Source organism: Sarcophilus harrisii, chromosome 3 (assembly GCF_902635505.1).
Source record: "Sarcophilus harrisii chromosome 3, mSarHar1.11, whole genome shotgun sequence".
Classification (NCBI taxonomy): Eukaryota; Metazoa; Chordata; class Mammalia; order Dasyuromorphia; family Dasyuridae; genus Sarcophilus; species Sarcophilus harrisii.
This window is the reverse complement of record NC_045428.1, coordinates 498,367,071-498,394,305: the sequence shown is the minus strand read 5'-3', so window position 1 is coordinate 498,394,305 and position 27,235 is coordinate 498,367,071. Positions and strand designations below refer to the sequence as shown.

At 33.5% G+C, this 27,235-nt stretch overlaps 1 protein-coding gene across 4 annotated transcripts in view; it reads left to right on the top strand.

Annotated features, from left to right (window-relative positions):
- UVRAG (UV radiation resistance associated) overlaps positions 1 to 27,235 on the top strand; it is a 397,709-nt gene that overhangs the window by 180,715 nt on the left and 189,759 nt on the right. For all 4 annotated transcript variants that reach the window (XM_031961363.1, XM_031961361.1, XM_031961364.1 and 1 more), the window contains 3 exons: positions 7,408 to 7,492; positions 13,335 to 13,422; positions 14,162 to 14,222. In XM_031961363.1, coding sequence (XP_031817223.1) covers positions 7,408 to 7,492; positions 13,335 to 13,422; positions 14,162 to 14,222 — 234 coding nt within the window. The remainder of the gene's footprint in view (positions 1 to 7,407; positions 7,493 to 13,334; positions 13,423 to 14,161; positions 14,223 to 27,235) is intronic.

Below are 27,235 nucleotides of genomic sequence, written 5' to 3'. Positions count from 1 at the left end.
GATGGGTTCTCTTTTGGACATACGGAATTTAAGCTTTCTACTGGACATCTAGTTCAAGATGCTTAAAAAGCAGTCAGAAATATAAGATTGCAGGTTTGCAAGATATCTGGGCAAGAAAGGTAGATAGTAATTAAATCTACAGGAGCTAATGAGCAATCACCAAGTAAAATGGTAATAGAGGGAGAAGAGAAGAGATCCAGGTCAGAACCCTGAGAGATACCTATAGTTAAAAGCAGAATCTTGAGTAAAAGAGACAGAGTAGGAATGGTCAAGCAAGTAAGAGAGAGTACAGTCTCAAAAACATAGCAAGGGACGATTATCAAGCAGGAAAGAGTGATCAGGAGTATCAAAGGCTGCTGAGAGATCAGGGAGAAGGAGTTGAGATGGATTGGACAGTGAAGAGATCATTAATTACTCAGGAGAGAATAGTTCTGGTGGAATGAGAGATTAGAAGCAAGGTTGTAAAGAACTTAGGAGAGAGTGAAAGAAGAAAAAGTGGAGGCATCTCTTGTAAACAATCTTTAAAGGAGTTTATATATAAAGAGCCTAAGATATATAGAACAATAGTGGGGATAGAAGACTCAATTGAGTTTTTTTGTGGGAAATATGAACATGTTTTTAGGCAGGAGAAAATGAGCCAGTAGAGAGCTATAGAAGGAAAATAAATAAAAGAGTGAGGATGACAGAGGGGGCAATCTGTTAGAGGAGACAGAATGAAATGGGATTATTTGAACAAGTAGATACAGTAATAGTCTTCGAAGTTAGGCTACTTCATGTGAAATAGGAATGAAGACACAGTGGCAAAGGGCACATGAGTGACAGGAGCTGAGGAAGAAGGGAGAAGAGGGAATTCATATAGCTTTTTTTTTCAGTAAGTATGAAGCAAGGTTTGAGAGAGTAGGGGAAGAGGAACCATGGGAGGTTTGAGAAGTGATAGAAAATTTTGGAAGAGCCACTGTGGAGAGTGAGATAGTGAATCGATAAGGGAAGGTATGGTAAGATTGCCCACCCGTAAAAGTGCACAGTTGAAGCTATGAAATGTAAATTTGTTCAGGAACACATGTGAAAACTCAAAGGCTTGAAATTGTAGGAGTGATGCAAGGCTGAGACCCAGTTAGGCATAATGGTAATATAAAGGATTTAGGGATTCAAGAGAGGAGAAAAACTCAAATTTACTGATTGTGAGTGTAGAGAAGAAGAAAGTTCTATTTGAACAAATTCTTTATTGTTTATAAAGTTGTTTTTCATGTATATTGTTTAAAAGAAACATTACATCCAATTGAATTTAAAGTACATTTATCATTTATTATAGTGCTTTATTAGAAAAAAAAGGGTTTTTTTTTTTTTTTTACCTTTTCAGTTGGATAGATGGTTAAAAATAAAAGAAGAATTTTTTCTCTGAGTAAGAGAGATTGTAAAATTTTCCTACTATTTTCCACTACATTCTGTGAGTGACATTTTCCTTTTGTTCATATTTTAAATCCAAATACAGAAATATACTTGATGAAAAATCACATTTGACTTTATCTGGGTTGAGACAAACGTGGAAAAACTGTTCAAATGAAAAAGTCAAATATAATTAAATTTACATATCATTATTATAGTATGTTGAACATTTTTCAAATTATAACTTGTTTCATTAAAATGTTAACAAAAATTTTAAAATCAAATTTCACATGAAATCTTGCAACTAATAGCAAGCCAATGAAGCCTTCCTCTATTATTTCTTTTAATTCTTAATGTCCCACTAAAACTTTTGTACCTTCTTAAATTACTACAGTTTTATATTTTATTTTCATAATTACAGGCAGAAAACATTAGAAACAAAAAGGGAGAATTACAAATGGGAACTCAATAAGTTACAATTTGATAAACCAAAAAAAAATTAGGAAAGGACTATTTATTTGGTAAAAACTAGAAAGCAAACTAGTACATATTAGGCTTATACAATCTTTATGCCATATTCTATAAGGTATTCTAAATGGATACATGACCTTATTTAAATGAGGTAATATTTGTAAAAATGATTAGCACAGTGACTGGAATTCTTTATAAATGTTTATTTCTTTACTTTCCATTGTAATTAAAGAACAAATTATAAAAAATTTGAAGAGACAGTAATTGTACACTATTCACAGCTTTGAGTCAGGGTTACATGATACAGAAAACCTTTTGTACAAGCAAAACTAATACATTTTGGATGAGAAACCTTTGATAAAGATTTAGCATCTAAGATCTATAAGCAATTAATAGATACATATAAAACCAAGAGCCATTTCCTAATCATTTAATAAATGCCCTAAATTTATGAAAAAAACATTTTTAAAAGAATTATAAACTGTTGACATGAAAGAAATGCTCCTAATCACTAATAATAAGAAAAACACATTAAAACAACTATTTGTTTGTTTGTTTTTTTTTACCTCACATCCTACAAATTGACAAAGATGGCAAAAAAGAGGTTAGTATTGGAAAAGTTGTTTCAAGATAGGTATACCACTTGAGTTATTGTTAGTGTATCTGCAAATCTCTGCGAAAATTTTGGAAAGCATTTTGGAATTATGCAAATAAGTGTCTAAAATGTGTCTACCTGTTGTCATCACCCAGATTTCATTATTAGGCTTATACTTCAAGGTAGTTACTGATAAGAAGAAAGTTCCCATTTAAAACAAACAAAAAATAGTAGCATTTTTTGTGATGGCTAAGAATTCGAAATAAAATAGATGATCTTAGATTGTAGAATGATTGAAAAAATGATGGTTCATAAATATAGTGGAATAATACCATACTGTAAGAAATGACATGTTTGGTGAATGCAGAGAAACATGGAAAGATCTACATGAACTGATGCATAATTAAATGAGCAGAAACAAATAATATTTACAATAACCATAGCACTGGAAACAAAAAGAATCACCACAGGGGGAAAAATCAAAAGCCTATGCTCCAAAATTATTAATAATATACAGAGCTTGACACTTTCACATATACTCTTTTTGCAGAATTGAGAGATCTGCAAGTGTTATGTATTTAATATATTATCAGATTTTTTTAGATGTGTGGTTCAGTTATGCCACTGTTTTCATCCTTTTTCCTTTTTGTCTTTAAAAATAGTATTTGTGGGGTAGCTAGGTGGTGCAGTAGAGAGGACCTGAGTTCAAATTTGGCCTCAGACACTTAACACTTCCTGACTGTGTTAACCCCAATTGCCTTAGGGGGGAAAAAAACTTCAAAAAAATTAAAATAGTATTTGTTATATGAAATGACTTTCTGGGAACAAGAGAGAGAAATACTTAGAGAAATTATGGTAATTTTACAAAGAATACACCAATATATGCTTATTTAAAACAAAACAAACTATGAAAAGAACATATGCTATTATGGTAATAGAACTGGATTTGTAGTCATGGGATTTGTCTTCAAATCCCCACTTTATTATTTCCTGTCTTCTAAGTTGCCTCTCTGTGCCATGGCTTTCTTTACCATAAAATGATTTTATTATTAGATAATATCATTGATTCCTGATAGTTCAGACTTTGTGATCTCTTCATATGCTGTATGTCATATCAGTTGTCATGTGTCAATGCTAAAAGCTATGGAAAGCATTAAAATCTTATGTTATTAAGTGCCTTGACCTTAGTTTAGTTCCCCTGCCAGTGTAGGAGTAACTACATTGGTTTCTCATTTTGTTTAAGAAGTCTTATTAATTATTTTTGATTAGCAAATCTATGTATTTAAAAAAATACACTCATTTAGTTACACCAAGTATGCAGAAGATTGTGGAACAATCAGATTTCATTTATGGGATTTTGAAAAAACAATCTTCATGGTATATTTCCACAAATAAAGTAAATGTCAGTGAACAATGAAAGTCTTTTTTTTTTTTTTTTTTTAATTAAATAACTTTTTATTGACAGAACCCATGCCAGGGTAATTTTTTACAACATTATCCCTTGCACTTAACTTGTGTTCCGATTTTTCCCCTCCCTCCCTTCCACCCTCTCCCCAAGATGGCAAGGAGTCCTATATATGTTAAATAGATTACAGCAGATCTTGGATACAATATATGTGTGCAGAACCGAACAGTTTTCTTGTTGCTTAGGGAGAATTGGATTTAGAAGGTATAAATAACCTGGGAAAAAGAACAAAAATGCAAGCAGTTTACATTCATTTCCTAGTGTTCTTTCTTTGGGTGTAGCTGCTTCTGTCCATCCTTGATCAATTGAAACCAAGTTAGATCTTGTCTTTGTTGAAGAAATCCACTTCCATCAGAATACATCCTCATACAGTATTGTTGTTGAGGTATATAATGATTTCCTGGTTCTGCTCATTTCGCTCATCATCAGATCATGTAGGTCTCGCCAATCCTCTCTGTATTCATCCTGCTGGTCATTTCTTACAGAACAATAATATTCCATAACATTCATATATCACAATTTACCCAACCATTCTCCAATTGATGGGCATCCATTCATTTTCCAGCTTCTGGCCACTACAAACAGGGCTGCCACAAACATTTTGGCACATACAGGTCCCTTTCCCTTTTTTAGTATTTCTTTGGGGTATAAGCCCAGTAGAGACACTGCTGGATCAAAGGGTATGCACAGTTTGATAACTTTTTGGGCATAGTTCCAAATTACTCTCCAGAATGGCTGGATGTATTCACAATTCCACCAACAATGTATCAGTGTCCCTGTTTTCCCACATCCTCTCCAACATTCTGCACTATCTTTCCCTGTCATTCTGGCCAATCTGACAGGTGTATAGTGGTATCTTAGAGTTGTCTTAATTTGCATTTCTCTGATCAATAGTGATTTGGAACACTCTTTCATATGAGTAGTAATAGTTTTAATTTCATCATCTGAAAATTGTCTGTTCATATCCTTTGACCATTTATCAATTGGAGAATGGCTTGATTTCTTATAAATTAGAGTCAATTCTCTATATATTTTGGAAATGAGTCCTTTATCAGAACCTTTGACTGTAAAAATGTTTTCCCAGTTTAAACAATGAAAGTCTTAATGAAAAAAGGACTTTTTATCTAAAGTTCTCATCAAGATATATTTTTTAACATAACTCATTTAGCCAGTGAGTTGCTGTCTTATTTTGCTTAATGTAAGCTAGAATATAAGCACCCTGAAAGTAGAGTTTATTGCCTTCTTTTTATATATATCTTTTCAGCTATTGTGTGTGAGAAATAATAGACCTTTAATAATATATGTTTATCTTTGAATATATTTAGAATCCTGATTTTGTATATAATGTTAGTATCTTATAAGATCACAAATTTCTTCTTCAAACTGATTATTTCAAAAAATGTTCTCTAGCACTACCATTTATATATTATAGATTTGTTTCCTTTAGTCATCTTAGTCACTTTAATAATCTATGGAATGCATTTTTTAAAAGCCCTCAAAATACAATTTTAATGTACAACAAAATTAGAATTTGATTTGGGCCATGGGTACATATGATTGTGTTGCTTATATAATCACATGCTTATGTGACACTCCCACCACTGTGGTACAGGCTCTCATCGATTCACACCTATACTCTTGCAATAGTCTGTTGGTGGGTCTGCCTGTTTAAGCCTCCCACCACTCAATACATTCTCCATTGAGACACTGAAGTGATTTTCTTAAAATACAGCTTTAATCATCATCATCATCATCATCATCATCATCACCATCACACACACACATACACATTCATTAATCTCTAATCATTTTATATCACCTCTATGTTTGGCACTCAAAGCCTTTCATAATCTAGTTCTTTCCACCTTCACAGTCTTACACTTATCTTCAGTAGGTGCTCTTAGATCCACTGATACTGACTTTTTCTCTTACTGTCTTCCATAGCTGAAACACTCTCTCTTTTCTGCTCTGACTGTGAAACACTCTCTCTTTTCTGCTCTGACTGTTGACCTCCCTGGTATTCTTTAAATCCTAAACAAAATTTTACTGGGCAACTAGGTGGTGCAGTGAGGGGAACACTGGCCCTAGTGTAAGGAAGACCTGTGTGCAAATCTAGCCTCAGGTACTTATTAGCTATGTGATCCTGGACAAATCACTTAATCCTCTTTGCCTCAGTTTCCTCATCTGTAAAATGAGCTGAAGAAGGAATGGCAAAACACTTCAGTATCTGTGCCAAGAAAAGCCCAAGTGGGGTCATGAAGAGTCAGACATGCCTAAAACACCAAAATCTTATTTCCTGCAGGAAGTCTCCTCCAGCTTCTCTTAATCTTGGTATCTCCATATATTAGTTATTTTCCATTTATCCTATATAACTTGCTAGATAAATTCTTTTACTGGTTGTTTTCCCTTCTAGATTGTAAGTCCCTTGAGGGAAGGAAGGGACTCTCTTTGCCCTCTTTTTGTATCCCTAAGCACATAGTAGATGCTTAGTAAATATGTGTTGTTTGATTTACAGATAAGATTGAAGCCCAGGCAGATTAAATAATTTGCCCAAATTTATGTGATAAGCGCCAAAACCAGAATTCATACATAACTCTGACTTCAAATTCAGATTTTTTTCCCCTACTACACTTACTACACAGGGGAGTACAGGCTTAGAAAAGCACCAGATTTGGTATCCTAAGACACTGGGGTTGTATCCTAGTTCTGCCATTTTTTTTATCTTTGGGGTCTCGGGCCAGTCACTTCATATCTTTGTGCTAGAGTTTCCTCATTTGTAAAATAAGGTAGAATAATGATCATTTTGTGATCTTTTTTTGGAAAGTTGTGAGGAGAGTTTATAACAGGTACAGTTTTATTAATGATAAATATAATAAGTAGTATTGGTAACTGGAAATTTTTTTCTTTCTCCTCTCATGCCTTCTCCTCATATGGAGATAGTTCTAGGTTTTCAAAGCCATGCTAATATAGTACAAGGTCTATGTGGTTCTATGAAGCTGGAAACATTTTGTATTGAAGTCTGCTGAGTAAGTGTAACACACCTTCATTGAAGAGACTCATCACTAATTTGGCTGAAGAATGATCAATTTTTCAATCTCTATAATTTGCAAAAACTGAAGTAATAGGAGGGCTGAGAGCTATAAAAGTGAAGGTAGTGCCCATATAAACAAAAGCACATTTTTTTCATTAAAGGTTATAGAATTTCTCATTTTCATCTCATAATTATCCATTCTGCATAAATAGCTATGTGTATCACTTCCATTTCAGGGAACAATTCCTTCAGTAGTTTTGACTTGGGTGTATCATTTGCCCTTTCACCTGGTAGGTTTGTGAGGGAATGATATAATCCTTCTGGTATCTCAGGATCACAGCATCCTGCCTGGCCCGCATCATGAAAACTAGCTAAGCCTGCTTCTATTGTTAAAATTGGAGACATTTCCTACTAGAAGTTTAATTCTTTTCTAAAATCTTGCCCTCATTGTCTTTTCAGGAAGCACATTTGAGACTGAACACCTCAAGCTGCAACTGCACAAGGAATCCTTAAGTGAGTTGCGAAAGGAGTGCACTGCCAAAAGGTAAATGGTGTTCACACATTAGCACTAGTATACCCTGGGGTTGAGTGTGTGTGGAGTTTGCCTGAGGTGTGCGCAAGAGAAGAGAGAGTATAATGTAATATAAGAGCCAGCATGGTATAGCAGGAAATGCACTCTCTAGTATGGACTTGGATTCAAATCCTGCTTGTGCTTCTTTGTTTTTCTTTTTTTTCTCCATTTAATTTTTTTCTCAATTACATGTAAAAAAAATTTTTAACATTCATTTTAAAAAAAATTTTGAGCTCCAAATTCTCTTCCTCTCTTTTTCCCCTCCTCCCTAATCAAGAAGGCAGGCAATATGATATGGATTATACATGTGCAGTCAAGCAAAACATTTTCATATTAGCCATGTTGCAAAAGAAAACATAGAGTATAATACTACAAAGCACATGGGAAGAAAGACTCTGCACCAAAGAAAGAACTGATAAATAGAAGTATGTATAGAATAAATTTATTTATATATACCTATTTGTATATAATGATAGCCATCTCTGGAGTAAGTTTGGGGTGGGGAAAGGAAGGAAAAAAATAAATTTACATAATAATTTTATTGTATGTTTGAAAGGAATAGCAAATTGTGCATTGTAGATTTGCAGTTTCATGTGCAGTCATCTTTGTCTTTGTACTGTGTTGTGGAAAAGCTTATTTTATTCCATAAATTAAAAATAATTTTTTTAAAGGAAAACATAGACCAACCAACAAACAATAATAAAAAGAAAGCAAAAAAGTAGGCTTTAGTCTGCATTCAGACTTCATCAGTTCTTTTTCTGAAGGTGGATAGCATTTTTTCATTATAATTCCTTAGAAATTATTGTTTGGTCATTGTATTGCTCAGAATAGCTAATTTATTCACAGTTGATCATTGAATTGTTATCACTATTATTGTGTATAATGTTCTCCTGGTTCTACTTACTTTACTCAACATCAATTCATTTAAGTTTTTCCAGGTTTTTCTGAAAAAATCCTGCTTATGTATAGCACAATTGTATTCCATCATAATCATATACACAATTTGTTTAGCTCTTCCCCAGTTGATGGGCATCCCTTCAATGTCCAATTCTTTGCCACCACGAAAGAGCTACTATAAATATTTTTGTATATGTTGGCCCTTTCCCTTTTTCTTTTATCTTTTTGAGATACAGACTTAGTAATGGTATGACTAAGTCAAAGGGTATGCACAATTTTAAAATCCTTTGGACATGGTTTCAAAGTGCCTTCCAGAAAGGTGTGTGTTGCTAATTTATTTCTAAGATGCCTGGGGTGTCCCTATATGATTCTGCAGGCCGCCCATACAAAATCATAATCAAGGCACCAATCACATGCTTATTTTTCTTGACCCTAGTTTTCCTGTTCGTCAGCCTAGAAACTAGCATCATCTTTAGATATTCATATCATGTCCATTTTGCTATTATCTTTTCATTTCTTCTTTGGGAACTTTATTTTCCCATATATTTCTTCCCATTTTCACCTTATCAATTTTGAATTGAAGTTACCAAGTGTCACAGTATATCTTGATATAAAATAGTGATTTTATTTCTCTTATCATTTCATCTCCATCAACTAATTTGTTACTTAACCTGAATTTATTTTTATTATGTTGTATTCTTTTTGAAGAAAATTATCATTATAATACTTTAATACATCATGACTAAATTGATATTTACAAAGCAAAATTTAAACATCATTAATATAATCAATAACAAATTATTCCAAAGGAAGTAACTAATAACTGATACTCTAGAATCAGAAAAACTGGAAAATGAAAGGGTTAGATAAAATTTGTAAATATTGGCTCAGTTATTTCATATTGATGATTAATTATTAGCAAGGCACTTTCTTAATTTCCTCTCAGCTGTAAGTCTGATCCCACCGTTCTTGACAAAAGGCATCATATATTAAATTCATTGCTAAATGGTAGGCATACCAGTGGCTCTTCTAAATATGGGCCATTTACATTTTTATGTTCTTTATAATGCATTCACTGATTGTATCACCAGGAAAAAAATCTATAAAGATTTATATGAAAACAGTATATTGACTGAGGAGTAAAGAGATTATTTAAAACAATCCTTGGGGTGTAAAGAAAAACTTATTGATTAGATAATTATTAAGTAAGCTGTCCCAAAATGTCATAATGTGCTTAGTACCTTTGTTGATTTTTGTGTGACTTGACTCCATTATGTACTCTGCTTATTCATATATATTGAAAATATATAAAACTGATTATATTAAAATTAGAATATCCAAATATAGTGAGAATGATAGAAAATTTAATGTCAGTGTGGAAAACTCTAATGAAATAACAGTATTTTTCAAGGAAGCATTTTTAAAACATTAGGATTCTGCCTAGATTTGAATCAATTACCAGGGCTCTTAAATATAAATAGTAAATATGGTTTCCCAATCAAACAAGTTGGAGGAAAAAAATACCTCCACCATCACCACTTGATTTACAAGGATGAAATCAAACTATGTGACTTCACCAAAAAAACTAAAAAAGCAGTAATTTTGTGCACCTGTTGAATAGTTTGCAGACCTAGTCTGCAGACCAGTGAATATAAGGAAATGTGATAGTGATTTGTTCCAGATGGTTTCTGTTGAAAAGATGAGTAGGATGAAATGATAAATTATATTATTCTTATGATGAAATATGCAATATAATATGATTATTATAATTATAATTTTATTTATGTAAAGTTTTATAATTTACAAAACAGTTTACAGATGAGGATATTGCTTTTGTCTGAAAATGAAATGATTGGGTCACATGATTAGTATGACACATCTAGGGTCACATAATTAGTAAGTGACAGGTCTGAGACTTAAATTTGAAAATGCTCTTTCTCCTATACCACATATTCCTTCAAAATATTTCTCTGATTTACTTGTTCTTCTGAAAACTCTGACTGTTTCAATAGCCTTCAGGCTATCCATTCTCCATTCTATCTGCCTTAAATGTTGCTTTTATGAAACCATACAATTCTTGGGTTTGACTTTCTAGTCCTCTAGAAACTGATAACAGATTTTTTATTTGTTTGCAAAGAATCCTATCCTCTGTTCTAATTAAACTAGTCTCTACACTTTCACATTCCTTACTGTCTTATTCTGCTTTTGCTTATGTTGTATATCCATTTTTGTTCCTTTTTGCCAAATGCGCTTTCTTCCTACTCTTCCTCTGGACACATTTTATCCATCCTTCAAAATCCAAGACAAGCCTTGCTTTTTCTGTGAACTATAGTGTCATATACAGTTCATGGAAAGAACCTTAAAAATCATCCAGTCTAACTACTTCATTTCATAAAGCAGGAAAGCAAAGTCTTGACACAGATTAAGTGATTTTATTCCAAGCCTCAACATATGATTTCACATAGCCAGATGTGTAGTACAGATAGGATGAGAATCCAGGTCCCTGAACTGGTAAGTAAAATAGTCCACTCTGTATCTATAATATGCCCAGTTTGTTGTCATTAGTCTAGCTCCTTTACTTAGCTGTGAAGCTAAGGTAGTGTCAGAGCCTGGATTTAAACTTGGGTCCTGATTCAAAATTTAGGCTTTTTCCCTTTATGCCAGCAATCTCCTGACTCTAACCTGGAGATGCTTCCATTATGTTAACTATTCTAATTCAAATTGAAATCTCTATTTTCTGAAGTTTAGCATTTAATGGGTTTGCTGCTATTTTTTTTTTTACAATCCTGTGTTATATTTTTATTTCCTCATATAGATTGTTAGACCCACAAAAATAAGAATGTCTTCTGCCTTTTTTGCAGAATCCTTAACAGCAAACATAAGACTAAGGGCTTGAAACTGATCTTGTTGATTTGATTGCATTTAGCAATAAAGACTCTTTCATTCAATCCTTGCTTTTTTTTTTTCTTCTGTAAAATCGGGCTTTAATCTTTATGTTTTAGTTATCTTAAGTGCAACAAATACTGTTTGAGTACCTGCTTAAATGAAAAACCTGGTGTTGGATACAAAAGATTTCTTCTACCTTATCTTGTATTGAGCCCGTGCCAGATTTAGAAAGATAAGAGTCCTACTCTCTTTTCCAGATGCATTGGAATTATTTGGGGACTACACACACACACACACACACTGATTATATTTACTTACACTACTTCCTACATTTAGTTACAACTGCTTTCTAAATGAATAATTTTATAAAAGACAAAGCACCATTCCCTGAAGACAAGCAGATCATATGCATAAAACTTAAAACTCTGGCAATAAAATTAATAGAAGCTATTCTTTATACCCAGTAGACCTTTCTAGACAATAGAGATAGTACTTTTCTCATGTTTATGTCTTGAGTTGGATCTCTACCAGCCAGTGGAGGATAAGGATTGGGAGAAGGGAAAGGACAAGATTTTTCCTAGTTTCAGATTGGCTTGTGGGAATAGGAAAATAGAGTACTCCACAACCACTTTAATTAGCATAGATTCTACTACCCCCAAATACAGCAGTTATTGGGGGAAAGGAAGGTTGTGCAAGTATCCATAACCAATATGACTCACATGGTTTCCCTTTTTATACAGGGATGCAAAGCTTAAAGCTTAAAGGCACTAAGATATTTGGGACATCTTGTATTAAAATGATCCTATCTCTGACACACTTTAGAGTTTATTTCATTTTCAGGTTCCCAGGAATTCAAAGACATTTGTGCTTGTATGTGATGGTTATCTGAGATGGGATGTGAGAACTCATTTCTTTGTTTAGGATTTGAGAAATAGTTATCTTAAAAAATAAATAAACAAGAGGGTATATAAAAAACAAACCAAGAAAAAAACCTGAAACTACTTCTTTTGGGTTAAGCTGAGCATCATCAGTTTTCTAATTGGGCAGTGGTCTTCCCAGCTATTTAGAGTTGTAAGTCAAAATATTAAAGTTGAATAGGTAAGTAGAGAACAATCAATCATAGTGTCTTAAAGATTTTTTTCTCTTTGTTTCTGACTAGCTTGAAGATTGCCAAAGGGAATAGTTTGGAGTCTTGCCCACCTAGGGAAGATTTGCTTTAAGGAGTTAGGGCTTTCCCCTTCAATTCTATATATGAATGCTGAGTTAGGGAATCAAAGATGGGGAAAAAAGGAACTTCACAGAGCTATTTTGTTAAAGGGGAAATACTTTTAATTTGTCAATAAAACAATACAAATTAATTTGTATTTATGAACACTATCAGTTTAGTTACATCCACATAATTGTAGTTATATAAAAAATTTAAGACATATATATTATATATTATTAACAAGAATATAGAAGTACAATGGAGATCAAACGTCTTTCCTATCCTGACTCCCATAAATCCACTCCTTCTTTACTTCCCCTTACTTTAGAAGATAACACTTGACCCCGTGTGTCCATAGTGCCAGTATCATTTTCTTTTTTAGCTTACATGTACAGTCAGTTGACAAATCTTATAATCCGCCCACACACACACATAATTCAGATACATGTCCTTCTTTCTGCTAACAAAAGCTCTACTCTAGTTGAGCATTACCTTTCTTGGGCTACTGCTAGATTTAAAGGAAAATATAATGCAAATCCTAATTAGATAATTGCATAGAAGAAGTTTAACCAATTCATTATTAAAAATACAAGGAAGGTGAGTTCATGTCTAACCAGTGTCATCTGGGGAGGCTTCTTTTCAGAGATGATGTTTGATAGAAAGGAAAAGATTAACAGGTAAGAGATGTATGGATAGAAATGCAACCGTTTCCATGCTTAGAAGCTTGATTTAAAGCACATAGTTAAATAGTTGAAGGTGCTATTTGGAAAAGGCATTATGATATAGGCAAATTTATCTTTTATAAATGATTTTTTTTCTCCTTAGAGAATTATTTTTGAAGACTAATGCACAGTTGACAATTCGATGCAGGCAATTGTTGTCTGAGCTTTCCTACATTTACCCCATTGATTTGGTAAGTTATACTGTATAAAAAGATTTCCCCTATACACCAAGTATATTCTATTTTAAAATTGCCTCTTTCTAAACCAGAGCATCTTCTTATCTTAGGTTGTTAATTAGCCCTCTAAACCTGTTAGATTGAATTTTAGCTCATTTCTGTTTCTCCAGTCTAATTTTTGGCACAAGCTGAATTTATTGTGACAAGTAGTCAAATGAATTGTTAACAAACTCCTTATATATTCCCATCTACTTTTAAGATCTAATTGATTAAATGACTTGTATGTCCTTGGGATTTACTTTTTAAAATATGCCTTGAGTATACCCCAGATCTTTCAATTATGAATCTACCTACTCAGAACTAATGTAGAAAACAGAATTGACATTAATTTTTCTTGAACAACAAAATTACCAGACCTGGTAAGTTCCTTTGCTTATTTCCAAATTAACAAATGATTTAAAAATTGAAATTTGGGGAATGGAAAAGAGTGAATTTGATGTTAATGGTAATTGATATAATTTATAATAATTTATTAAACTCACTTTGAATTTCTTATCTTGTGTATAAGAACTTATAAAAAGATATTTTTGGTCCTAATTCTAGAGCTGGTGCTCTATCCATTGTACCATCTAGCTGCCCCTCAAAAGATATTTTTGGGATGTAAATCTCATATGACTTTTAACTTTTGAGATTTTATTTAGAATTTTTTCAACTTTTTAATGAGCTGATTTTGTATCTTTGTTTAAATTCACAGAATGAACAAAAGGATTATTTTGTATGTGGTGTAAAGTTGCCTAATTCTGAAGATTTTCAAGGTATTCTTTTTTTTAAAAATTTATTGCAAAGACAATGGATGTTTATGTATATTGACATAGAGTGTGTTTTAGAAAGTCAAGATGGAACTTTAAAAAATCACATTTTATATCATCTTTACTTTTATTGGAATATTTCTTGAGAACTTTCATATTTTTATATGAAATATTTTGTTTAGAATCTATAGATTCAGAGGAAGTAATTGAGAAAGATAAGGCTTAAAGAGTTTTTTGTTATTTGCCCAAGTTTCTATTTTCAAAAATTTAAACAAAAAAAGAGAGAGAGATTTTAAGTTATATTCTCTGGCTCCAAATCCAGTACTTTTCCCTATATCCTACTTGTATAACCTTTGTGAAGCAGTCCCCAAATGGCTTATTTTACTTTAGATAGGAAGAGGGAACAAGTGGCCTAGATAACATACATTCCTTTAACAAAGATTTATTAACTGGATTTTGCATACAGAGTATTGGCCTTGGGGGGCTGGGGAAGAGAAAAAGTTTGGAGGAAAGAAATGTTGCAGTCATTAGGGAACTCCTCATCTACATTTGGATGAAACACAGATACCTAAATGTTTTGATGTGCTCCAAATTATTGCTTGATTTATGTCACAATTTAAGTTTACCAACCACTTCTCTCATAATGGCCCTCATAATAAGCTAGATAATGGCTTTAGAGGTATAAGCAAGATCCATCCCCATTTATAGGTCAAGAAAATCAGGTTCTGGAAGATAAGTTGCTTGAGAGTAAAATTCTTATACTTCGAAGCCTTGCTGTCTCCAGCTGCTAGCACAATGTCTGAGACATAATAGATGCTTAATTTATTAAATGAATTGCTCAGGATCATGTAGCTAGTAAATGTCAGGTGCAGAATTAAGTACAGGTTTTCTGATTCCAAGATAAGTAAACTTTCCATTTTGCTTTGGTGTCAGTTGAAAAGATAGTTTACTTATTTGAGGCTTGGAATGCTTTTTTTCCTATGCAGGAATCTATCCAAGCAATCTTCCAAAATTTCTATAATTCTAAGATTTTTTTTATCACTGTATGCCCATAGTTGACATCCCCTTTTATTGGCTTTCATTTTTTTTTAATGTAAGCATTGTGCTGGCTTTAAGTGTGTGTATGTGTGTGTATCTTTATGTGTATGTATATGTTAATGCATATGTATATGTAATATATATATATATATAATAATACACACATATATACACATGTATATATTTACACACATATTAAGGAGTAAAAAAAATTGTCAAGTATGATTAAAAAGATGCTTTAGACATTATTTTTAGACATTAGATTTCATTGTTAGGGATTCTTTTCTTATTTACCTTTTTAAAAATAATGTCTTTTTCCCATTAAACATATGGAAGGGAAATGATTAGGTATTAGGATTTGGGCTTATAACAATTCAGAAGAGTCACTTTAACAGCTATATGCAGAGCATGTACTTGATTGTAGGGAAGATTTAAAATATAAATAAGACAGGATTCCTGCCATACCTGATTTTTGTTAGGAATTGTGTCCTTGCATTTTTTGGCCTTAAATGAAGTAATTGCATCATTTTTTTCCCTTTATTGAAATTACTAAAGTTTTATCTCAGTCAGCTTTCTCTATTATCAGAGTGTTTGAATAGGTGGAAGTTTTCTTAGCACTTTGATATAAATAATGAAAATAATCTGATGCCAGTTTCATTCCTGGTTCCTACTTCCTCCCTACCTTTCTTGGATGGAGGTAACTCAGTATAAACTCTTCAATTTCTAAACCATTTCACTTCCCTTCCTTTCTCACATCCCCCTACCCTTCTCATAAACATAGACTTGTCTTGAACAGCAGGAGAGCATATTTTGCTAGTTGTAAAGGAAATATGCAGGATAACAGAATTCACTTTTAGGATATTGATAATGTGATTATAAGCTGAAATACTGTCATTTTTTTGCATAGAGAAGCTTTCATTTTACTATTTCAGTAATGATAGTTGCACCTTAAATTTGCACTTTATATTTTTAAAAACTTTTTTTTAAAGAAACTTTATTTTATCAGATCTTTCCAGAAACCCTCATAAGATAGGTAGGATAAATATGGTAATCCCATTTTATATTATGAGTTACATGACTTGCCCAAAGATTAGCTAACTGGTAGAGTACTCTGGTTGAAACTTCCTAAGTTGTTTATTCTAGTTATTCCTGCTTCTCTTTTGTTTCACATTGAGTACTTTATGGGATAATTACCAGTTATTATATTTTAATTTGTTTTAACTTTGATTCTACCTTTTCCCTCATCTCTCCAAAGCTGTTATTTACCAAGTTCTATTAAATCTCTCTACAGCATTACTGTCCTCGATGCTTTTCTGTTCTTTATGCCACTATCCTAACAGAAGCATTCATTACTATACCTCCCAAGTTCCCAGTATTATGGTATCTTGCATATTCCTGCCTTTCCCTTTTTCCTTCCCAAACCATTCTTAATACTTTAAGAAAAATCTTTGTTATATGACCAAGTCACCATGTTACTTCTTTACTAAAGATCTTTAGTAAGGCTTTATTACTCACTAAGTGCTGTTAACATTCCTTTTCCTTAGAATTCAAGGGTCTCCACAATGTGGTATCACCTTGCTTTTCCAGCCATGTTTCCTTTTCTTTGTAGCCAAATGGCTACTCCCTGCTCCTTCCTTCCCCCCAAACCAACTTTCCAAACTATACCAAACATACAAACAAATAAAACTATGTGCATTGTACATTCCTACTTTCATGCCTGTGCTTAGTTTTATTTTATTTTCTATTGCTGAGGCAATTGGGGTTAAGTGACTTGCCCAGGGTCACACAGGTGGGAAGTGTTAAGTGTCTGTCTGATTTGACTCAGGTCCTCTTGACCTCAGGACTGGTACTTTACCCACTGCGCCACCTAGCGGCCCTTGATTAGATAATTTAAATGCCTTGAATGTATTTCCTTCTCTTTTTTTTTTTTCCTTCTTCTATTTTCTTCTCTCTGTCTTTCTCTCTGTCTCTCAACTTATGCTGTCTTCCTGAGATTTTATTAGTGACTTATCCATTAATAGTCATATTGTATTGATTCCTTTCCAGCTGTTTACCAACATTTCTGATTTTTTAGAAATTTATTTGACTCTACTATCCTCTCAAACTGTTATCCTATATCACTCCTTTGTTTTGTAACCCAAGTCCCAGAAAGAGCTGTCAACACTCTTTGCCTTTGTCACTCATTTTTCAATACTTTGCTGTCTTTCTTACCATTTTATCATTCAACTGAAATCACTTCTTCCAAGTTACCAATCTCTTTTTAAAAAGTAATTTTTTTGTTTCTAAGTAACTTATCCCCCTCCATTTCTCCTCACCATTCCTTCCAGAGTTATCCCTTCTAACAAAGAATAAAGAGAAGTAAATTAGTTCTGCAAAATTAATCAACATATCCTAAAGCCTGAATTTCATATTAATAATTATTCTCCTCTCCTGCCCCTCTCAGTTCTGTAAAGAAAAAGGGGAAAAGGTAACACCCCATTTTCTTATCTTTTGGGGGCTCAAGTTTAATCATTATAACTTCACAGAATTTTTTATTGTTGTGTTCTTTTTTGCATTTTTGTAGTTATTGTATATATATTATTTTCTTTATCTTGCTTCATTTAAAAATTTTTTCAATACTATTTTATTTTCCAAATATATGTAAAAATAGTTTAATATTCATTTCAACATATTTCCATATTTGTCATGTTATGCAAAAAAAAAAAAAAAAAAGACCAAAAGGGAAAAACCAGGAGAAAGAAAAAAACTAAACAAACAAAAAGGTGAAAATACTATGCTTCAATCCACATTCATTCTCCATAGTTCTCTCTCTGGATATGGATGATATTTTCCATCCCAAATCTATTTGAAGTGCCTTGAATCAGCCCATTGTTTAGACGAGCCAAGTCCACTACAGTTGATCATTATATAATCTTCTTGTTACTATGTACAATGATCTGGTTCTTTCATTTCACTCAGCATCAGTTCATGTAGGTCTCTCCAGGACTCTCTATAATCATTCTGCAGGTCGTTTTTTACAGAACAATAATATTTCATAGCATTCATATACCATAACTTATTCAGCCATTCTCCAACTGATGGGCATCCATTTTCCAGTTTCTTGCTAGTACAAAGAGGGCTGCCACAAACATTTTTGCACATGGGGGTTCCATTCCCTCCTTTAAGATCTCTTTGGGATGTAAGCCTAGTAGAAACACTGTTGGATCAAAGGATATGCACAGTTTGATTGCCCTTTGGTCATAGTTCTAAATTGCTCTCCAGAATGATTAGATCAGTTCACAATTCCACTACCAGTTTTCCCCACATGTCTTTCAGCATTTATCATTATCTTTTCCTGTTATCTTAACCAATCTGAGAAGTCTGAAGTGGTACCTCAGAGTTGTCTTAATTTGCATTTCTCTATCAATAGTGATTTGAAGCATTTTTTCATATTATTAGAAATGCCTTTAATTTTGTCATCTGAAAATTGTTCATGTACTTTGACCATTTATCAATTGGTAAAGTAAATTGTATTCTTATAAATTCAAGTCAGTTCTCTCTATATTTTAGAAATGAGGCCCTTATCAGAAACATGGATGTAAAAATTTATGCTTTATGCTTCCCTTCTAATCTTAGCTATATTAGTTTTGTTTTTTCTAATGTAATTAAAATTATCTAGTTTGCATTTCACAATTTTCTCTAGTTCTTCTTTCTCTCTTCTCCAACGATTTGACGAGTAGATTATTTCTTGTTCTTCTACTTTGATTATAGTATCACCCTTTATGTCTAAATCACAAACCCATTTTGACCTTATCTTCATATAGAGTATTAGGTATTGGTTAGTGTCTAATTCCTACCAAACTATTTTTTTAGTTTTTCCAGCAATTTTTTTTTTTTTAAGGTAATTTAGGTTAAGTGCCTTGCCTAGGATCACACAGCTAGGAAATGTGTGAGGCTGAATTTGGAGGAGGAGAACTCAAGTCCTCCTAACTTCAGGGCTGATGCTCTATCCACTGTGCCTCATTTCCCAGCAATTCTTGTCAAATACTGAGTTCTTATTTCAGAATCTGGAGTCTTTGGGTTTATTAAACATTAAATCACTGTAGTTATTGAATACTGTATCTTGTATACCCAACTTAGTCCACCGATCTACTATTTTATTTCCTAGCTAGTACCAAATTGTTTTGATGACTGCCATATAGTTTTAGGTGTGCTACAGCTAGGCCACCTTCCTTGGCATTTTTTTTTTCATTAATTCCCTTGATATTCTTAACCTTTTCTTTTCCCAGATGAATTGTCATTTTTTTCTAGCTCCCTAAAATAATTTTTTGGCAATTTGATTGGTATGGCATTCTACATTAAGTAGATTCTTTTAGGTAGACTTGTCATTTTTATAATATTAACTTGACATACTTATATCTACCTATATCTACTTACTTCACTTTGAACCAATTCATGTAAGTCTTCCCAAGTTTCTTTGCATTCATCATATTAATTTTTTTTAAATACCACAGTAATATCCATTATATACATGTACCATCATTTGTTTAGTTTTCTCCCAGTTGATGGGAATTTAATTTGTTCCAAGTTTTTTGAAACAATAAAAAATGCTCCTATAAGTATTTCATTATAATGGGGGCTTTATTTTTGTTTTTTTATCTCCTTGTTATATATACCTAGCAGTTGTATCTCTAGGTCAAAGGTTGTAGTCATTTTAATCAGGTTCTTGATATAATTCCACATTATTTTCCATAATGGTTAAACCAATTAACAGTTCCATCAACAGTGTATGCATTTTCCCACAACCACTTCAACATTGACTATTCTCATCATTTGTCATCTTTACCAATTTCCTGAGTACAAGGTAAAATCTTAGAATTGTTTGTTTTTCTCTCTTTCTTATCTATTTGGCATTAACAATCCATGTGATTGTTAATAGATTGTAATTCTTTTAAAAACTGTTCTTATTATTTATATTGGAGACATCAGTGATCTCTTAATTGTTAAATCTGATTGTGTTTTCCTCTAGTCCCCATACTTCTTGACTTTTTGTAGCATCTAATATATATTTACTACTATCCTTTCCTGAATATGCTTTCCTCTTTGGATTTTTATTATACTTATTTTCTCTTGGCTCTCTGACATAACTGACTACTTTTCATTCTCCTTCTCTTTCCATTATCTATGCCCTTAATTTTAGGCCTACTCCAGATTATTTCACAGGCTTGTTTTTTCTACATTCTCTTTTAGTGACCTTATCAACTCTCATGGGTGTAACTATAATTTCTATGCATTTGATTCAACTTTAATCTCTCTCCTCACTTTCATTCCTATGTCATCAACTGACCTTTGGAGTTTTTTGAACAGGATATCCCAAAGTCATCTCAAACTAAGCAGTTCTGAAACTAAATTCTTTATCCTTTGCCCTAAATCATCATGCCTTTTGAGCTTTCTTATTTCTGTAAAGGGCACCACTAGGTAGCTGTCCAGGTTCATAGTCTTACAGTTGTCCATAACTTTTCATATTCGATCCATTTTTTTCTCCATAGCTAATTAGTTGCTAAATGTTTTTATGGGTCAGATTGCTTATATCCCTTTAGATCCACTGACATAATGATCATCCTAGTTAAGACCTTTGCCACCTATTATCTTGGCTATTACTGTATTCTTTTATTATCCTATTTTATTATCTATTTTTAGCTCAAGAAGCTTCTGTAACAAAGCAATTAGGGGCACACATATCAAGACATTTGGGATGGGTCAGTCCTTCATTCTAACTTAGACCATAGATCTTAGATGTGATTAAACTGTTAAATATTGTGGACTGGGCTTCCCCAGTCATAAGCTTGGAACTGTCCAGTTTTCATAGACTGCCTCCAATCAAACATATTCTGCATGAATGTCCCTCATGAGTTATGAGAAAAGCACCAAATGTCTCTTTCTTTTGTTTGTATCTGCATATGATGAATAAGATGTTTCTACAAATTTTGTCAAGGTCCTTGGGGCCACAGATTTAGTTAATAGTGAATTTTCCAAATAAGTAGTTGAGAAGAATAATTGGCCATCAAATAAAATCTTGAACATTTTCTTAGGAGTTTATTTAAGGAGTTTTTAGTGTCCTTCATTTTGGTGATGGAAGACAAAGCAAAAAGGACTTAATATTTTCTCAATCAGAGCTTGGTCAGTAGAAAATATGATGAAAGCTATAGAGTGGAACCCTGGATATAGCCCACATAACAAAGTTATTCCTGGCCAGTCATCCCCAAGATAAAGTTTCAATCTGCCTTTCTAGCCTTATTATACATTACTCTCATCTCACACACGGCTTCTTTTTGTTTATTAATTGTAGTAAGTTTGTTTTTAATACACATTACTTTATGAATCATATTGAGAGAGAAAAATCAGAGCAAACAGGAAGAACCATGGGAGAGATCAAAAAACAAATAGAGAAACAAAGTGAACCTGGCATATGTTGATTTACATTTAGTCTTCTTAAATTTTTTTCTGGATGCAGATGACATTTTTTGTCCGTATTGAGATTCCTTCAGATCACTGAACTGTTGAGAAGAATCAAGCCTTTCATAGTTGATCATTTCGCATTCTTGCTGTTATTGTGGATGATATATTCTTGGTTCTGCTTCACATTCTAAATTTTTAAAAAATAAATTTAAATTTTTACTAAACTCTTCACTTCTAGTTGCCAAGCCTTTGCATTGTTCAGTGCCTGAACGCTCTTTTTGCTTTCCTTCACCTCCTAGAGTGAATATATGCTAGTTTAAAGCTAATCTCAAGTTCTGTCTTTTTGTGAGTTTTCTCCGGATCCTCCTATCTCCTAGCTCCTCTTCTTCCCTTAAAATTACCTTGCACTAATTTTTATAGGTTTATAGTGTGGGTATGTATGTATAGATAAATCTTATTTTCCCCAATGTAAAATTTCATTTGTATTGTTTTACCTTAAGTGCTGCCTAGTACAGTGTCTGATATTTAATTCTGTTTGATTGGCGAATTCTCTAAAGCATTTAGTTGAGTTAATATTTAATTTAGTTACCCATTTGTCTCATTTTCTTCTATCATACTGTAAGCTTCCTAAGAACAACTCTCTCTCTGCATTCCTTTGCTCTCCCTGTCTTTCCTTCCAGTTTATCTAAACCTTTTCCCTTCCCAAAAACCTAATATTATATCCTGTGGTACTTAATAAATGTTGAATGAATTAATTTTTTTCCTTTGTAAAGTGAATGAGTTGGGCTAAATGATTTTTAAGGTCTCTTCCAGCTCTTTAATAAACTTTCTTCTCAGGAGCCCAGTTTTTTTCCCTTAAGTGTTGATTCATCACACTGATCTTGATTTTGGGCAGTCAAATTATTTACTAATTACTCAAGTTGTAAGTACCAAGTTTCTATTCTGTAACTTGTGAAATATAAGCTTTCTGCTGATTTTTTTTTTTTTTTGCCTTAATGTTCATTGGAGGGTATTTCCCATAAATCTGTGTTCATTAATAAGTGGAAACCCTCAATTTAGATTTTTGGCTCTGAAAACTCAGTAGCAGACCCTAAATGGAATGGTACTAAATAAATATCTCAAGTCATATTCTATAACTGTCATTCTCTCTCTTGATGTCAGTTTTCTGCAAGAACTTCCAATTTTCTAAACCTGTACATCTTGTTTCTGTTAAGTTAAAGTGGTGGTCTGTCACTTCAGTCTGCCCTGTGAAGTTTTTTGGTTCCTATTTGGTTTTCCTTTGTAGTGTCTGTTTACCTAGCTTGGCACAAACTACTGGAGACCGTAGTATCATAGTTATTACCTAATGAATATTTTTTAATATATTTCTTTCTAAAAGAATTAAGTCTATCTCTTGTAGTATTTGCTAAAAATAATCATGAGTGGTGAAAAGATGAAATGTTCCAGCATGCTTAAGAAATTTTATTCTCTCCTGTTCAAATTAGCTCCCTGGATGTATAGATATAAAAACAAAAGCCTTTCTGAATTGAATTGAATTATATTTTTGAAACCAGTAACAGCTTGGTTGGTTTATACAGATTGATATCTTAATTACCCTTCTAGACCTTAAATGCCACCCTTCTTTGTAGTTTTATAAACTCATTGATTTTAGGACTGAATACACTTAGAAAAGTTTTAGAATAGTCCCTTCATTCTTTTTAGATGAGGAAACTGAAGCCCAGAGAAATAAGTTATGTTTTGCCCAAAGTCATATATAAGTGAATAGTTACCATAATAAAAGCTTAGCACAAGAATCTAGGTTAGGACACTTCGAGCCTTCCCTTGTTTCTGTTCTCCCAACCTCATTTTCCTCATCTTTCTGTCATTGGTGATCTCCTAACACTGTGTTCATCTTAATTATTTTTCATGTTCTAATATATAGTTGAATAGTTTGTATGAATGCTCTGTCCTCACTACTTGATGATAAATTCCTTGCAAGACATTGTTTTTGTTATCTTTGTATTTTACCTAATATGAATCATTGTAATGTACATCAGTACATTATAGTTAATTATCTTTGATACATCCTTCCTCCCCAGTTTCATTCTTTTCAACGACATACACCCATTTCTCATTTTTATGGTGTTAACTTTGACTTTTCTGGGTACCCTCCAATGTACTTCTTAGGAGACCAAATTAAGGGTACTAAGTGTGCTTTCCAAAGTGCTTAGTGGTAGAAAAAAAAAAATGCTATATCTAGAAGTCAAAAGGAGTTTCAATTGTAACTCTGTGTGATTATAGATAAGTTGCCAATCTTCCCTTGTGCCTCAGTTTCTATAAAATATATAAAATGTGAATATTATACTAACTTACTAAGTTGTTCTGGAAGAAATACTTCTTAAATTCTGAAGAGCCATCAAAATGAGGGCTAGGCTTTTGGCATAATTTGCAGAAAAATATCAGAGAATCAATCTTTGATAATGAAACTTTAAACCAAATAGAAGCACACACATTCTAAAATGATAATCAAAGATTTAGGGAATTGATGGAAGGAAAATGATGGTTGAATCAGGTTCTTTTCTTTTTTTTCCTGCCATAGACTTAAGTTCATTTTTATTCACTTTTCCCTTCCCCCAGTAGAACTATCTATAACCTTACTAGCCCCCTGGAGTAGCATAAGGAAGACAAAATTCTTGCTCTGCTTTAGGTGTTAGGGACGTCATCAAATATTACTGGAAAAGCAGACCTCCAAGAACCTGAACTCACACTTTGGCAGGTAAGAAACCCTGTCAGACTTGAAAACTTGGAAGCCAGTCTCTCTTTGGAGTAAACAGGGGAAATGGCTGGCAACAGAATATGCTGCTTGAGGCTCCTGGGCCAGACAGAGTCATACATATCCTCTGGAGCTTGAGTTTTCCCATCAGAGACTATGGCAGACCTTTGGCTTGGGCTAATGAAGCAACCTTAACACAAGCAGCTTCCCTACTGGGAAGTGGTTTTCCTTTTGAGGCTGTGGAAGTCCCCTGGGCCCTGTAGGACTTCACCTATGGTCCCTTTAAAATACTTTTTAATATAAATCCACAGAACTGGAAACCTAACACCATTGTGTTTAATAACAAGGCTGTAGCTGAAGCTCTGTTACAAACTGTATCTCCTAATAGGAAAAGATAGTTGGGTTTTTTGGTATTGCTTTGCTTTATTGTTTTTATAGGCAAAGGGAGGAATTTTGTGATAGGGATAGTGGTAAATGCATCTTTTTAGTATTTAACTTTCCATTTTTGGAGACTTTTTTATATGTATATTTGTATTTTTCAGTTTAAACAAAATCATTTTAATCATTAAAGGCTTTAAAAAAGTGTCATACTTGTACTTTAAGATGAATTGAGGCAATGATCTGATCCATAGCACACAGATGCAAGGTCTTGCTATTTGGTATCCCTTTGGGAATGAAAATAAATAAAATTAATTAAAAATAACAGAGCCTTTGGCATTGCACATTTAACTTACATGGGAGACTAATTGAGAAGCCACCTACCATTGCCCTTTCCCCTCCCCTGCCCCACCTACCCTTCCTATCCCTTGAAGGTTTTCAAATTCTGCCTCTCAAATCATATCATAAAGAAAATTAGGATCATAGGTTTTAGAGTTAGAAAATACCTTAGAGGTTGTTTGTTCCTACAACAGGAAAGACATTGAAGAGGTAGCCTGCATTTAAATGTTGCTTCTATTATTTACGTGCTTTGTAACCTTGAACAAAGGATGTACTCTGAGCCCATTTCCTCATGTATAAAAATGACACAGTTGGACTAGGTAGTTTATAAACCCCCTTTTGGCTTCGACATCTATATCATGAATGATCTTATTTTGCAGATGAGGAAATTTATTGACAGAGCTAAGATTTTTGGCTCCAGGTTTAGGGTTTCTTGCCTGGCACTGAATATTTCTTTCTAAATAAATTTCCATAAGTAGGTCAGTTTCATCTCCATCTTAACTGTTATGGAACTATGTAAAGATCATTTGAGTTCCAAAATAGAAATGAATGAAGTTTGTCTTAATGTAAGATTTGTTTTGAGAGCATTATGCTTAGTCCTAGGAAAAAACTAGAATGTAAGAGACTCAACTTCTTGCTTCTCATGGGATGTAATAATAAGAGCTGACCCTTCTATGACATTTAAAGGTGACCTATGTATCTTTTCTAAAATTAACACTCTCTAGAGGCTTCAAAATACTAAATGATTTACCCAACTATTAGGAGTAGGATTCATCATTCTTCACCACTTCCACTTGCTGCCTGTGAATGTTATCCAAGTTCCCAATTTGAATATTGCCTGTTTTCTACTTTGATATTCTGTGGGCTAATCAGATGCTGCTTCAACAACAATTAGGCTGGAAAACTTACTTGGAATAACTTTTTGTTTGTAGTTTACAAGTTATTTTCCTTAAAGCAACCCTCTTCCTCTCCTCTCCCCCTACCTTCTTGCCCTTTTCAGATGACTTACCAAAACTGGAGATGAGAAGTGATTTGCCCAAAAACACATAGTCTATGTCAGACTTGGTCTTTTAGCTCTTTCCACATGAAGAAGTGACCTTCTCCCTGCCAAGACAAAGCTCTCTATATGCACGATTGGTCTCACTCCATCCCATTTTCTGCTGGCTGCTTCCCTACTGTCTACAAATATACCCGTGTCCCCCTTGTTTTCAAAAAAGACTCAATTGATCCATCCATTCCTGCTGGGTATCATCCCATATTCCTCCTCCTTTTTATGGTGAAATTCTGTAACAGGTGTCTCCACATACTTTTTCCATCACTCTCTTTAGTCTAGCTTCTTTCCTCTTCAACCACAACTGCTCTTACTAATCACCTCTTCGTTGACATATCCAGTGGTCTTTTTTCAATCTTCACCCTTCTTGACTCTTTTTCAGCTCTTGATGATATATCTCACCTTCTTCTCTAGAATACTCTTCTTTCTGGGTTTCTGTGATCCTGTCCTTCAGTTTCTCCTTCTATTTATGTAACCTCTCCTTTTCTGCCTTTGCTGTAACCTCATCTCAATCAATCCTGATAACTGCTTTGTCCTGAGTCTTCCCTCTCCTCTCTCTTCTGTTTCACTTGGTGGTCTCATCGGCTTGTGGTTTCATTTATCTGTATAGAGAGGCTTCTCACTTGTACTTACTTGTTCAGGCCCAACTTTTCTCCTGATCCCCAGTCTCTTCTCTCCAACTACCTATTAAACTTCTCAAGCTGACCTGGCTAATATGCATTTTAAACTAGTATGTCCCAGACCAAACTCATTATCTTTCTCTCCAAATGCCATCCTTCTCCAGACTTTCTTCCTATGGTTGAGGGTACTACCAGGCTTCCAGTTAGGCAGCCTTGAAATCTAGGTGCCATCCTTACTTTCTCACTGTGTTCCCCTATCTTTGTAATATCTTTCACACTCTTCCTTCTTTCCTCTCACACTGCCTCGTAGCTGGACTGTTGGTGTAGCCTACTAGTTGATTTCTCTGCCTGTTCCCATTCCAGTCCATTTTCCACTCAGTTGGCAAATTAATCTTCCAAAAGC